This window comes from Egretta garzetta, unplaced genomic scaffold (assembly GCF_000687185.1).
Source record: "Egretta garzetta isolate BGI_Z169 unplaced genomic scaffold, ASM68718v1 scaffold36, whole genome shotgun sequence".
NCBI classification, from domain to species: Eukaryota; Metazoa; Chordata; class Aves; order Pelecaniformes; family Ardeidae; genus Egretta; species Egretta garzetta.
In genome coordinates, this window is record NW_009259975.1 from 317734 (window position 1) to 332717 (window position 14984).

The 14984-nt window shown below is 36.9% G+C and overlaps 1 protein-coding gene across 1 annotated transcript in view; it reads right to left on the bottom strand.

The window, feature by feature from the left end:
* Positions 1 to 1212: 1212 nt before the first annotated feature.
* RP1 (RP1 axonemal microtubule associated) overlaps positions 1213 to 14984 on the bottom strand; it is a 180939-nt gene continuing 167167 nt past the window's right edge. Inside the window, 10 exon segments of the mRNA XM_035895877.1 lie at positions 1213 to 1239; positions 4082 to 4120; positions 4122 to 4160; positions 5707 to 5992; positions 6216 to 6294; positions 8442 to 8517; positions 8646 to 8800; positions 13362 to 13584; positions 14121 to 14299; positions 14590 to 14649. Of these exon segments, the coding sequence (XP_035751770.1) occupies positions 1213 to 1239; positions 4082 to 4120; positions 4122 to 4160; positions 5707 to 5992; positions 6216 to 6294; positions 8442 to 8517; positions 8646 to 8800; positions 13362 to 13584; positions 14121 to 14299; positions 14590 to 14649 (1163 nt within the window).

The window sequence follows — 14984 nt, forward strand, 5'->3', positions numbered from 1 at the left end:
GACAACATGTTTGGAAGAAGTTTAATGAAAGGAAGTTTAATGTTGTTGTAAGAAGTTCAGTTGTTGTTGAGTTTGGTAACAGCTACACATTCTCGTGCCGTAGACTGTAGAGTCCAACTTGACTATCCAATAACTAAAAAAATGTTGCTTTTTGGGTTCAGGATTGGGATTTGGCTTCCACGAATTGTCAAGTTTACAGAAACATTTAAGGGAAGGATAAAATTAAATATTCTTGGCTACCATTTCTGTTTTCAGACCACCAAGCAACATTCCTCTTTCTAGATATAGGGAACTTGTAAGTTTTCACACGTCTGTTCTCCAAATGCATTAAAAACCTATTTTACACTCAGAAAGACATGAATGTGTTTGCTTCTGTTGTTTACTCTGAAATGCTTTAAGCTGTAAACTGTATACTGTAGTGAACAGTCACTCCAAATATATATATTCAATTTAATTTCGAACTTCTGAACATGTATTTCTTCAGTTTGAAGCAGACTGAAGCCCTTTACCCCAGCACCTCTTTATCCAAATAAATGTCTCTGTTTAGATCACTATCCTTTTTACATTACATCGTAAAAATATTTCTTTTATTTTTATCCCAATTGCTGAATATATCTTAGACCCATACTAAGCAGACGTTGAAACAGAAGGATTTTAATGTTGCTTTTGTACAATAAAGTAAAAAACCACTGCTTTTTCTCCAGATTTGTATCTATACTGCCATATCCTACCATCCTCCCACGACCCCATATTTCTAGTTCCCTCCCATGCCTGTTTGCATACCCATGATATGCTTGTCAGAGCTACATATGCACTAGTACTTGTGTAATGGTTCACCAGACAGCTTCTACCTCTTGAAAATGGCATACTAATATCTTCTCTTGGCAAAGACACTACACCGTGTCTCTCCCTCCTATGGTCATCCAGTTTTAATAACTTGGAAAAATATAGTGCCTTCCTCTAAATATTCTTCTGACAAATTAGTTTGAAATTGGCCAAAGGGTTCAAAAGTTACTGGGGATGGACTGATAGGAACACAGTATGGTTAAAAGTTCTTACTGTTTTAGGAAACCAGAAAAGAAACAACTGAGAAACTAAAAAGGCTACTTAAAAGGTTAAAATGAAAACAGCACCTACAGGGTGATGAGGAACTGATTACCGACCTGTTACAGTTGAAGCAATACACTGAATTTATAGATGCATCTGTGATTTCTACTTTTTCCAGAAACCAGCCACTTGCTGTAGAAGGTAAAAAAGAGCAAATTTAATACAACCAAAACACAAATAAAGCATAAGAAAGGTTTCTGCTTTCATTTCCAAACCCTGTGTGGTTCAGTACTTTCAAACGTATTCAATATCAATAATAAAACTGAAATGTAGATTATTCAAATTGCTAGCAACTTCTCTCAGTTTTACAGAGGTCTCTGATGTTTTTGACAGAAAATATAAAGGAAGATTTTTATTACAACTTAACTCATTTTTCCACATTGAACAGAACAGGTAGTAAGACAAATGAAAGAGACTGCATGATAATATTGAATGCATTCTTGAAATCCCATTTTGCCCTGTTTGGTACTCTGCAGTATACGCCAGTAGGCTTTGATTTTCAGTATCCCCCAAACGATAAAACCAGAGAGACTTTATCAATACATGTAATTACTTTAATGATAACACAAGCCCTTAAACAATAGGAAAACAGAAATTCTATTACTCCTGTCTAATTAATATATTTATATTTACATAAACCAACTGGTTAATCTGAATGCTGCTCATATCCATATTTCTTCAGCAGCAGTGATTCAGAATAGCATTTCCATTTAGGCCAACACTCATATCTATTTTAGTTTTAAGACTGTATTTTGTATCTGCTATAATCTCCTGGTTTGCTCTGTGAAAAATACATTCATTATTGTGCTATAGAATTTTATTTCATAGAATATTAAAATATGAAGATTTTTAAAATAAAACTTTATTATAGAAATACAATGTTTGTGCTGGCATCTTTAGTCATGTTTGCCAATGCAAATACTTAATGACGACTTTTATAAACTAATTAGGATCATACTGCTAGAAACTGAAAACCTTTTGGTATTCTTTGCATGCCCTAGAGATAAAATACTATATTCTAACAAATTATTTTGGTTTTCAAATATTTGGACAAAGTACTAAGCAGGCTAAACCCAATAAAAATATTTGTAAGTAGGATAAAAATATAATACAAAAATATTTGCAAATTGTAGCAATTTAGGTAAAATGTAAAGGCATAGCGATGTTTCTCACTTTTCACGGACATTTTCAAACAATTAGCTAGTATAACTAGGCTGTAAAGGTGTCTGCATTTTTCACCTTCAATTCGCAAGAGTCATTTATTGATATTGTGAAGTACTTCTGGAACTCCTTTAATGAAATCTTGTGAATGGTTTAATATATCATAGACTCTGCTTGGAATATATGACCTTTCATGAAATCTCTGTAATTCAGAGTCAAGATTATCAGTGATAAAATTTACAGTCTTTCAAATTTACACGGCACTTTACAAAGGAATATAAAGGCACATTTGCTCTCTTGAAAAGTTTAAAATCTAATGCTTTCTCCTTTATTGACAAAACTCCAACAGACCTCACTGAAATCTCCAGGTATGGAGAAATCTAGAGGCAGCTAGGAAAGATTAATGAACAGATGAAACGTTTCAAAGAGGTGTTGCATTTGAGGATGCTTGTGAGGACTACAGCTGATGTGACAAAAGACATTTGGTGATAATTTCAGAGAAAAATTTAGAGGAAGGTCGTCATGGATGTACGATGAATCAGCACATGCCAGCTGTGTTAGGAGGGCAGTATTAACAGCTGATCAGGACACAGAGAGGAAAGATAATCATGTTGTTGATAGTTTGGGACCTAGGAAACACAAATTCAACCTGTATTTCCCCTGTAGGCTTCTATGCAACACTCAGAGTGCTGAAAGTCTGCCGGTGTGGAGTTCCCTTCCGAGAGCCGTTCTAAGTTGAACTGTGTGCATGTACAGCAGCTAACACGAGTGAGATGCAAGTCAGCAGAAGGAGTTTATTTTGTATAGGTATTTCAAAAGATTTGGTGTTCTATTCTTTGAGTTTTCAATACCATCAGATGTACAACATGACTGGGTAGTTAGAAAACCAACTGCTCAACTTGTGCCTAAATAGGAATGGCTATTTGGAGGATTTTTCTTGGTTCATCCGAGATATGGTAAATCCTTGCCACCTTGTAGTGGCTCATGCACTCAGATAAATCAGGTTTTATTAAAGCTAAACCTATTTCTTTCAGATAGGTTAAGCAAAATTCACCTGACTGGAATATTTCTATACAATCAGACCTTTTAGACTCAAGCTGTACATTGCCTGCAAATTCCATTTATATATTTGTATATCTCCAGGGGGTTTACTAAACTTTACTAATTTTACATTACTAAATGTAAGCCCAAAATATTATATGCCCTTGTCTCCCATCTTTTAAAAAAAAAAAAAAAATCAGGTTTTAGAGATTACGTGTAATACACTGTACATAGAAACAGTTTCCATCATCATGGGTGGCTATGTACCGTAGCCACATCCTAGCTTAACATCACAGCAAGACCTGGTGCACACTAGTGTTCTCCTCATAGTTCAGCTTTAATAAAAAAAAAAGTTGTATGTGTGTCAGAGGGAGCTATGGCATGCTTTGACCAGAGTCCCAAACTTGCCCAAACATTTCTTAGATAATGTTCAAAGCATGGAAAGTTTAGCCTCTGGTTTGAAAATTCAATCCTATGTTATTTAAGACATCTAATAGAAGTTTTGGCTGAGCAATGTTTGAAGGATAAAACCTTCTGAGGTTTATGCTAACTAGATCTCTGTTAGAAAAAAAAAAAGTCAAGGGAAAGTCAAGGGAAATGTGATAGAGACAGAGGGGGTGTAAGCAAGAGCAGTCAAACTGACCTCATTTGTATACAGATTTGTCTTAGCTAGCTGTAGCAGTAGCATGACTTCAAAAACCTTTCCAAATGTCAGGCCGATCTTTAAGCAGAAGATTTTTACAAGGCTATTGAACACATGGAGTATACTCACCAAATCCCTTCCCATCGTGACCAATTTTAATCGAATGTAGGCTTCCTAGTTTTTTTGTCTTAATCTTGAATGTATCAACCTTTAATATTAAAAAGCAGCTATTAAAAATAATCTACCAATGTCTGGAAACTTATACATTTGTTTAGGTCAGTTCTGAGACTAATTCAAATGTAATAATACCAATTCAAAATAGGTGGCTGACACCTGATGTGGTTTATTTTCCTTACTGAAGATCTGTGGTATAGATCCTCTCGTAATAGAGATCAGTTAAACATGAAAGATTGACTTTTTGACTTACAGTAGGACATTCCCTACCTCTTTCCTCACTTTCACATACCAGAAAAAATATTTTTGTTCTCTTATGAATTCTCAGCTGATACAGACTTCTAAAATGTTTTCAGTATATTATACATATACATTCAAGAACATAAAAGATAAAGGCTTTTACTACATGTACCATTCTGTCTCTCAAATGTTATATATTTTATTTTAAAATATTACATTGTTTTCTATTACAGAGTTTTGAAAAATGGTATCCTTTTTTTCATAGTACATTTGACATCACTGGGTATCCATTGACTTAGCTGGATTGCTAACAGGATTTCTATGCACCTACTCTTCTTTTTCAAAGAGCAATGACAAAAAGAAGTACTACTCGAGACACTTTCTTACTTGCTCCTTGTGCCTATAGGTAACTAGATTTGTTAACTCCCTCAGTATGGAAGACAATACATGGGTAAAGATATTTTAGAAGATATTCAGAGACATCCTGGCTGAAAAACTCGGACCAACTGCAAGTAAAAAGATGTTTAGTACTGCTGGAGGTAATGAAGTAGATCTCATAAGGAAGATATTTTAACTGAAGTTTTAATTATTCAGTCATTACCTTTCAAGAAATCCACGGGAGAAAGATATGGAAAATATATTTATTTTTGCTACATAAGGGTAACCATCATTGTACTCCATTGCACAGGTGGTGAGCAAATGGAGCGATTCCTTTGCCAGAGTAATATATTTATTAAAATAGGAGAACATTCTGCTAAGGTACTAGGACGTCATGCAGAGCCAGCATTCTTATGCAAATATCTGTACCTGAACTAGGGGTCTCTGAATAGCCCAAAGCATGATGGATATCGGAATCAGGCTGATGCGCATGATTCCATTTAATCTGGTTATAGGTTTATATATTCACTGAGGCTCACAGCACCAGTTTCCATGGCAAAGTAAAATGATGGGGTATAGGAGATTGATGCATTCTCCAGCACAATATTCAAAGTTTGTGCAACAGCAAGGGATATTGCACGCATATGCACATGCGCAGGCAATGCATGTTGTGCGTTTCAGGGCAAGAAAATGCGTAACTGGGCAGATGAGTGGATGTGATACTATGATGTGTTTGGGACTAAGAGTCAGAAGAGCAACAGAGTCAGCTAGATACGATGGAAGTAAAATGTCCCTTGGTTACTCGGGTGAAAAGGTGAAACGCAGAGAGAGCTGAGACTATATCTCATCTAGTGATGTGGAAAGCAGGATAAATGCCTTCAGTTCTGTAAAGATCTTGCATAATTTAAAGTTTGCTTTCCCAGTCCAGAAATGGACACATCCTATAAAATCTATGTACTCACCTTTCCTCTTTCAAAGGGGTCTTGATGCTCCAGTGACTGAGAGAGTTGAAATACCTCAGATTTGTCCTCATTCCCAAATAAAATAATATGCACATTGGCATCAGTCCCTGCTCCCCTTTTGTCACCAGTGTATACTTTAACAGTGTACTCTGTCAGATTTCGTGCTTGACTTCCCTCTTTATGTAAGTTGTTATCTATGTCATTCTTTTGTTTGTCTCCTCTAATAACAAAAGATACCGGGATTTCTCTCTGTATTTCTGGCTTATTTGCATCCATAGAAAATGCTCTGAAAAACAAAACCGCATATGTCTTTGTGGTAAGTAAATCATATGTTAAATCAAAAAAATCCTATGAATTTATATGGGACAGTTAAAGATGGACTTATTTTAAAAATATCCATTGACTGAACCACCCTGTGACAGTCATTTCAATTCAATGCCTACTCAGTGTTTTCAACTATTATACTATAAAATGACTAAAAAATTACTAGCTTTACATAATGTACTTACTCATTCACTTCAAATACATAGATAGGGTGCTCCTTTACAGCTTCTTTCAAATGCAGTTTTTTAATGTCCAGTTTGCAGTCTACAAAGAAGGAAATAAAGAGTAGTGAAAATGCTGTACTGCATGTCAAAGAATTAGGTAGACATAAAAAATCCTGGAATGATCGTAACATTCCTTATTTTGTTCCTATTTGAAACCTCAACTTAGACATCTAGGAGTAAGCATTTCCTTTGTCTCAGTGAATTAAAGGAGTGTTGTCCTCACCGTCCTTGGACAGGCACACAGAAAAGATTCAGCGTGACTCAGGCAGGCACATTTGAGGAGGAAGAGCAGAAATACATATTTGGCGCTTCCTCCCCAGTGACTGGTCGACAAGAGGGTTGGAGCTCCGTTCCACATGCAGCGTGAGGAGGATCTCATGAGACAACAGGTATGAAGGAAGTTTAGCAACTTACTGTATACCTCTGCCATTTGAGAAAGATTGCTCTCTGACTTACACTTCCTTTTGAATTTTCTGCTGGGGGCTTCAGCTACGTGTCTCTGTAACTCTGGCCTGAAATCTTTGCCACTAGTTAGTCATGAAGACTATTCATTTTCCCTTCTCTTCTATTATTTGTCCCTTTGGCCCTGTTCAGCAAATTGTATCCCAATGATTTCTACTACTGTCCAAGTCCCTTCAAGTATATCAATAGGAGTCTAAGTTAATAGGCTCAGGCTGCTGAGGGGGCATCCAGGGCATTGTGCTGCACTCATGACCTGCCCGGACAGTGCATGGAGAGTCAGAAGCTTCAGGAAGAGGTTTTGAACCACCCAATCTTAAAAACCTGCTCAGATACTGGAAGAAATATAGATACATTAGAGCGGCACTCTGCATGGGCTGACCAGTCCTGCAGGGTACATCTGACTTTATACACTGAAGAGCTTTTGTGTTTGGGGATTTTTGGTTCAAAGTCTTGGTCCAAACTAGTCTCAGTCCAAACAAGTCTAGATACAACATGGACACCCTTACTCTTCTACAGTGCTTTATCATCTAACTCCTTTGGAAGAAATGTATTACAAATCTGCCCAGTCCTCTCTTCATAACACACACAGAGCCAATGAGCCCTGACGTCCCTCTTCTGTGAATCATGTTGTCAAACCTGACTGGAAAATTCTTGCCGGTCATGCTTTCTGTGGTGCCCTTTGGAAACACGCAATTGCCATATTCAGTGACTGTCAGTCAGAGAGATGGCCATTGTTAACTTGCACAGCTGAAGCTGTGGGAAATGAAAGTAGTGAGCTTTACGCCTTGCTTCCCAACAGCAGCATGGCAGGGCTGTCCCTCTCCTTCCCTGCTCCTCGATGGTACATGCACCTCCAGACCATGGCCCCTCTGTAGCCCCCAGCGGCCAAGGCACAGCCTGCTGTGGCACAGGCCGTGTTGACCAGCCAACCAGTACGTACACTCTCACTGCCCAAATATCTTTGGCATCCATACACATCTGACAGATTTGGTTGAAATTAGGTGGTGAGTCTAAAAGGTTATTGTGAGGAGCCAACAGATGGGCAAACAAAAAAGACAGATAAAGTGCAAACATAGAAGGCTTGCTTTCCTAGAAAATTGTCTGAAAATGGTCAACTGGTTACTATGTAAGATATAGTAACTAATGATTTGCAATTATATAGCAAATTTCATTAAAGGACTTGAAAAATCTTTACAACGCATTCTTTGATTATTCCTTAGTAGCATGATAGCCATCATAAAGGTGAGTAATGAAATTCAGCGACAAAAACTGCTGATTGTCTAATTAGGGGTAAAATCCCCCTCCAAATGTTACAGAGAGAAAACAGAACAGGGAGGGAAAACAGCGAAAATAACTGAATCGCAGAAGGACAGTTCAACAATACCGGTTTCTTATGTGAGTTATAATTATTCTCCTAGATCACTTATTAATAGATCATGTATTAACTGCAGAATATAATTATTCATCTTATTTTTCTGTTTTTCTTTCTCGTATGGAAAGGAATAGTTTACTTTCTTGATGCAATAATGATATAGCCTTTAGATCCAAAGATTTTAATGTGCCAAAATGCAGGATTTTGCCTTACAAAATACAACCTTTTAGCAAAAATAGCCAAATAAATACATTAATCAGGATTTAACTCTGGCAGTGATTTCATTGTCTTTAACAGGAGGCTGGCTGTGTGATTCACATCACTGGCTTTAGAGAGCAGAAAAAGCACTTTACCTGTTTTACTGCTGATCAAAAGAACAACTTTGGTCAGTTCTCCCAATTCAACAGCATCCACGATAACTAGAAATGACTAAAATAAAATTATTCAGTATTACAATCCTAAACTGTATTAATTATATAGGAAGATTTGAAAATAATATATAAGAAGTGGAAGAATGGATTAAAGGATAAATGTTAAAGTACTTTAAGACATGGTACCTCATTGTCCTCTCCCTGCTGGACATTCTGCAACGACCAGAGAAGGGATCTGTCCCCTGTGTCACCATGAGTACCATATATACACGCAGTCATATGCACTAAATTTCTCTCACTCAAGATATTTCTAGAAAATACTGTTAGATGATACGTAACCACTGCAATATCAAACATAAAGAGATCTTGTTAAGACTGTACCACAACCTGGCACAGCTATTTGACAACACAGCAATGTGCAGTCAGATGTAATTAAAAATTCAAACACTTGAAAATGATAGTAAAATTCAAATTTGTTTCAATTTTCCCTTAATTTTGTCCTGTAACACTGGTGATGCTGCCAACTTTACGTTAAATTAGAGAAAAGCATGCCTATGCTTTATGCAGTTTTGTAACAGTAGCACATTATGGAAAAATTACTGCAGTCAGTTGCCTTTTTCTTTTTAAAGATAAATGCTAATAGATAAAATCCTGATAAGCTTCAGACCCATCAATCACTTGCAGGACCTTTACAAAGGCTAACTTTAGCTAGGGAGACAAGTCCTTCAGACTTCATCATCTAGAGGTGGAGAGAGACTCTTCTCACATGTGATTTAGAGGATCTAAGTTGCTGCTTTGAACTCCACTATGATGGAGCCCATCCACTGACTATAGAGGGAGCTCAGAAAGGCAAGTCTGTCTCAGCTGAAATTGTCACCTGTGAATTTGTGCTGTTTGTGATTTATGCAATGGTTATAGTTCTTCAGTTGAAGACAAGATGACAACACCTAAACACCTTTAAAAGTAAACACATACAGAGAGCATCTGTTTATATTAATTTACATTTTACTCATAGAATCAGCTGATATGACAGTTCTGAATATTTACCTCCCTTAATCATCTACCTATCACCTTCTTTTTATTGCTGTAGACACTCTAGTAGAAGGGGATGAATCCTGACCTTGCAGAAGATTTCTGTGGAATGGGGCTCAGAGCTTAGATCAGTCAGACACTTATCCTGTACAGGACTGCATGTATAAACACATTACCTGCATCCTTTGGAAGTTAAGAAGAGAAAGTCCGGGTAAAGCAGACAGTAAGTTGTTATTATCAGCTTTCAGGTCTAATGATCCTCTAAAATACTGAGTTCAGTAGAAGAACCAGCACTTTTCTATGGGCCTTGCCTCTTTCCCCAGCATCAGCAACAGGAGGGAGAGAACAGACCCTTGTTGAGTGCCTACTGCTGTTGATCAGGTGCATAGAAAGAAATCCTATAAAGGTAAAACTTAGTAAAAGCCTATGTGGTAGAGGATACAGCTAAGATTAAAATGGAAAATAGTGCCAAAAAGGTGTTTCGTTTTACCTATAAAGGTAAAACTTAGTAAAAGCCTACGTGGTAGAGGATACAGCTAAGATTAAAATGGAAATCAAAAATTGATGCTGCCTAAGGAAAAAAAAAATCATGGCATGGTAAGAGAAAAGGTTAAATACAAGGACTGTATGGAATAGGGTGGGTGGTGTTACTGCCAAAATGAAGAATCAGAAGAGGAAACAATATATTTGGTCAGGGATGCAATGCAGTGGGAGAACAAAGAAACCTGTGCAGTGCTATTTTTGACTCTAACTCTGATTTTCTAAATGTTCTCTTTTTATTTTACTTGACCTCTGTTTTGCCACAGTCTCCCAGGTCTGAAACTCGAGAAGGGTGCCTGGAGCAGCCCAAAACAAGAGTGAAAAGATTGCCTTTGGAAAGCTTGTTTCTTGGATCACTGTGTCAGACAGCAGCCAGAGTGGGCCTGCCCCACGAGGGTGGGCAGGACAGGAGCTGAGCACAGGCAGTGCCCTCACTGACCGGGTGACTGTCCTGCAGCATCTGCATACGGCCAGCAGAGCTGTCACCAGTCCCAGATGCAGCAAACAATGAAAAAGATCTGGGATCCAACCTGGTGATCAAGACGGGAGCAGCAGGAGAAAGGGCCAGATACAGGACTGAAAACAAGGCTGCAACATAGATCCGAGGTCCATCCAGAAGAAAGGGTCAGAAAGAGGACTAGAGACAGACGCACATCTGACGTAGCTCAGGCATGATCTTAAATGGACATCCTGTGCCCATTAAGGCTGGAGGTTTCAGGTGAGTCTGGCCAAGGCAAGTAAGATCTACTATCTTATCATGGCCCTGAGACACTGCAGTCAACTAGAGACTGAGCTGAATGAACTTTGGATCAGCTTATACAGCGGCTAGAACTGGCAGAGTACGCAGTACAAAGAAGGGTGATTGAAGGAGGCTAATGTGGGCAAGGGAAGGGGCTAAACTGCTTAAGTGGCAGTCTTCGTTCAGGTAGTGGGACCCAGCCATCATAGGGCAAATGTGGGCAAGCAAGCTTTTATCTCTGTGGTGTACTGAATAGATTGGAGAGGGGCAAGAAGAAAGAAATTTCTGAAAAGAAGTTATATACAATAAGGATAACATATGTGAATGTTACAGCTCCATTAATTTTATAAAATTCTAATGATTTCATAATCTCAGTGTGAATTATGACTCTGTGTTAACTTTGTGGAAATAATTAACTATTTGAAAGTAGCAAATTCATTTTATTTCACCTTTTCACTATTTCATTGTTTTGCCTTAAAAGCTACAGTAGTGCAAAATTACAGCCCTGTGCTTGAGAGAGAGAGCACCATTTCATCCCTGGGGATTCCTGAGGTGTAAGCATCTCAAAGGATGGTACAGTGAAGAGAAACTATTTATGTATATACTCAGCTGGAGGCCCCTCCCCATTAATACATCCAAAGGCACGTGGGCACAGCCAGACCTCAAGGGTCTGCACTGTATTTTATCAACTATGTTTTGATGGTTTCAATTAGCCATTAGCATATGCTTCATCGCAATCCCGAGTACAAAACAACAAAAAAGGAAAAGATAACTAAGAGATGAAATACTGAGGCACTCTATGAACAACAGAGCTGTATCTGAAATTTAACAGCACACGGCTTCTGGTTAAGGTGATTATGATCAGCCGCTTTCCATTCCAATTAACAAAACACTGGTTTGCTTTTAGCAGAGAAACAGAAAATCAAAGAGAAAATGAATTAGATTTAGAAAGCTGACAGAAAAGCGGATCCATTTTACACAATAGATTGCCAGTAAGTTCATGTGTAAATGATCACTTTGAACTCCACCTGTGCCACCTCCTGCAGAGGTGCTTAAAGCTCTCTCGGACATAAAATGGCAAAGGTTTGGGGGAATATGTTTTTTTCACTGTCCCAGTTTTTTTCTTCACTGTGGTTACAAATCCCTCCTTGAAGACTTCTAAAGCACATGTAGAAAGAAATAAATGCAACAGAGATGAGGTATTTTGTTTGTTTGTTCTTTTACCTGACACATAATATAATACTTATTCTCTTTTTGTGGTTTTTTTTTTTTCTCATGATCTCAAGGTTTTTTACAAAGAAGTTTTTTTTTACAAAACAAAAAAAAAAGGAAAAAAGAAAAAAGCAGGGAAGTGATTTTTAAGACCAAGAGGTCAAGTGACAGAGCCAGTGTCAAAACCAAGGTCACAAGGGTTCCAGTCTCACTGCCCATTTATCCCCCATGCTACATCTTTCTTTCACTGTTTCTATATGCTTGTACATACACGTAACCTAAATACTTCTGTGTGTGACAACAATCAGTCTTTTGCAAGGGGCACACTCATGTGGTTTATGTTAATCTGAAGGTCCTCTTTGTTTCAATCTTGTGTATGGATGAAAGCCATTAAGCTCTGTTCTGTACCCATACTGTGCAAGTCTTCAAGTGAGAATAACAGCTCTAAGCAATATAAAATCTAAAGCCTAAATACAAAATTAAAATTTTCAGTTACAGCCAAAATATGCAAAAAAAACCCTCAACCCCTGTTAATTCTGCTAAGATTACTTCCAGGCTAACATTTAGACACCTGCAACGCTTCACTGGAACTGGGCCGTAAATTCCAGTCCAAAGCATATTTGGGTAGTTCATTTAACACCTACTTCGTCTCACTTTGGATGAACTGATTTATTCTTTACCTGGGTAACCCATCTGTTTTCTGCATAAAACTCAGGCACAAATTATTTGAATGTTAGTATCGTTACTTGGTCTGTTTATTAAATTGAGAATCGTCATGTGGCGGCATTCAGTAAACATCACATTAGAAGAATATGGAAGAGATAGTGGATTTTAGGTGAAAGGGTTTCTTTTATTTTGCTTAACAAAGGTGACATATGCAAGAATTGTTGAGCTAATTTTAACAGGCATAAATATTTGGAGTGTATAAAGGTAATAAAGCTGATGCTTACATGTAGTTTTGAACTGTTATTTACTGAGAATCTTTGGAATGTGCAAACAAAAAAAAATTACTTAATAGTAAATGAGCTATAAAAAATCATGTTGGTAATGTCAGTAATATGAGCAGCTGAGGACTAAACAAAGGACAGTAGAAATATTACTATATTGCAAGAAAGGGATATTTCTTATAAATGGTTCTTTGTAGCATATAATAATGGTTCTGTGCAATCAAGTGAATATTGCATTTCCCACTTTATGGTACAGAAATTAAGCTGAGTGGATAGTATTTTCCTTCATACATTTTAGATTCTTATCCAGACTTTATGAATCATTAAATAAAGACAATAAAATTTTCTGTTTTGATAAAGGCTTCAATTGTAATATTAGGACGTGTTAACCTCCTGGACCACTCTACTGCTTTAAAGTAGATTTATACCTACCAGAAAGTGCTTCTTTTAATGGCCACTCTACAGGGAATTCAATCCATCTGTCTCCATTAAGAGAAAGAGGAAGTGTTTTATTTATGGTGAGGCTAAAGGTATCCAGAGTTGATGCGTTCTGCATTTTAAAGTGACGAAGAGACAACTGGGATACACTGTTTTCCAAACTCTGGAGACCAAATCTCACTTTATAAAGCATTCCCAAGTCGGATGGCAAATGTATCTAGGAAGCAACAAAACAATGAGCTAGCATCCAAACAGAGGTATATAGATACATGCATAGCTAATTTACAGGAAGAGAGGAAGTTTTCCCTGAAGGGGTCAGCGTGGACCTAGTCCATTTGCATCAGTCTTGGTGCTAAAAGTCTCTCTGAGTTCAAAGGCAGCAGGACTAGGTTGACTGTAAGCACTTACGGAAATATTAGCTTTATACTCCTGGGTCATTCATTGTAATTATTCTATCAAATTCAAATTACATACTGCACTGATTTCTAAATGTGAATACTTAATGTAATTTAAATTGATATGCATTATTAACTACGACAATTTGTTGACGAAAAAAAAATGCTTGATCATCATGAACTTGAGAAAGCCAAAAATTAAAAATGAAATCTAGTGTGCAGCCAAAAATTTCAGTTCTGCTTTTCTTGAATATTTAAACAATAATATCTGCAATATTTGCAACACTACATGATTATTTCTCTTTAAAAGGAAACTCAAAGAAAATTTAAATATAGACAAATCTATATATTATTTTACATCATATGTTATTTGGTTCTTAGCCTGATGTTCCACTTTGTTTTCCATGGAAACCGGATTTGACTTGCCGTTGCTTCCATAAAAAACCATAACCAACTTGGATATATCTTCTGACAACTTTTCAAAGTCTGTTTTTGTTTCTTCTTGATGTTTTGTGAAATAAATCCTCCATCTGCCTTCTGAACAAATAAAATAAGGAAAATAAAAAGGAAAAAGAAAAACAGATTAAAGGTGCTTCTGTTTTCATATGTTAAGCAAGGTACCTGAGATAAAATTCCTAAGACATGTCTTAGTCTACTTGGGGAGCATTAATATACAAGCACTTCATCTGGGTGCTGATCAGCTCCCTAAGTATATTGGTGTTTCTTACTATTATAATGGGGAAAATATCATCAGTAGTAGTAAGTGTAATGATGTATTGTGATTAAAATATTCTCACATAATTATTTCAGAATTGATGAAGCTATACCTGAATTCATTTGCTCTTTTCCTAAAGGCCAGGCAGAATTGCTCTTCCTCTCCTGAATTTCTAATTAAAAAAAAGATTGAAGAACAAATTAATACTATTGTAGAACAGTGTCTAAATGATAATAAATGCCTGTATTCATCTCGAGTGAGCCAATTGACTGAGCATTATATCATTTAGATTAAAGATTTAACTAGGAAGTGTACAATGTGATTTTCTACTTAAGCATCATCTCCTACATATCATCCTATCTAACAAACTGACTCTAGAGCTAGCTCTTTACTACGAAATGGCTGTAACATGAAGATTCAAGTATTGTTCATTTTAAAACATTTCTGTTTCATTTATACAATTTATGCTCTGGATGAATCAGAACTAATTGGATGTTTTTAATGCCC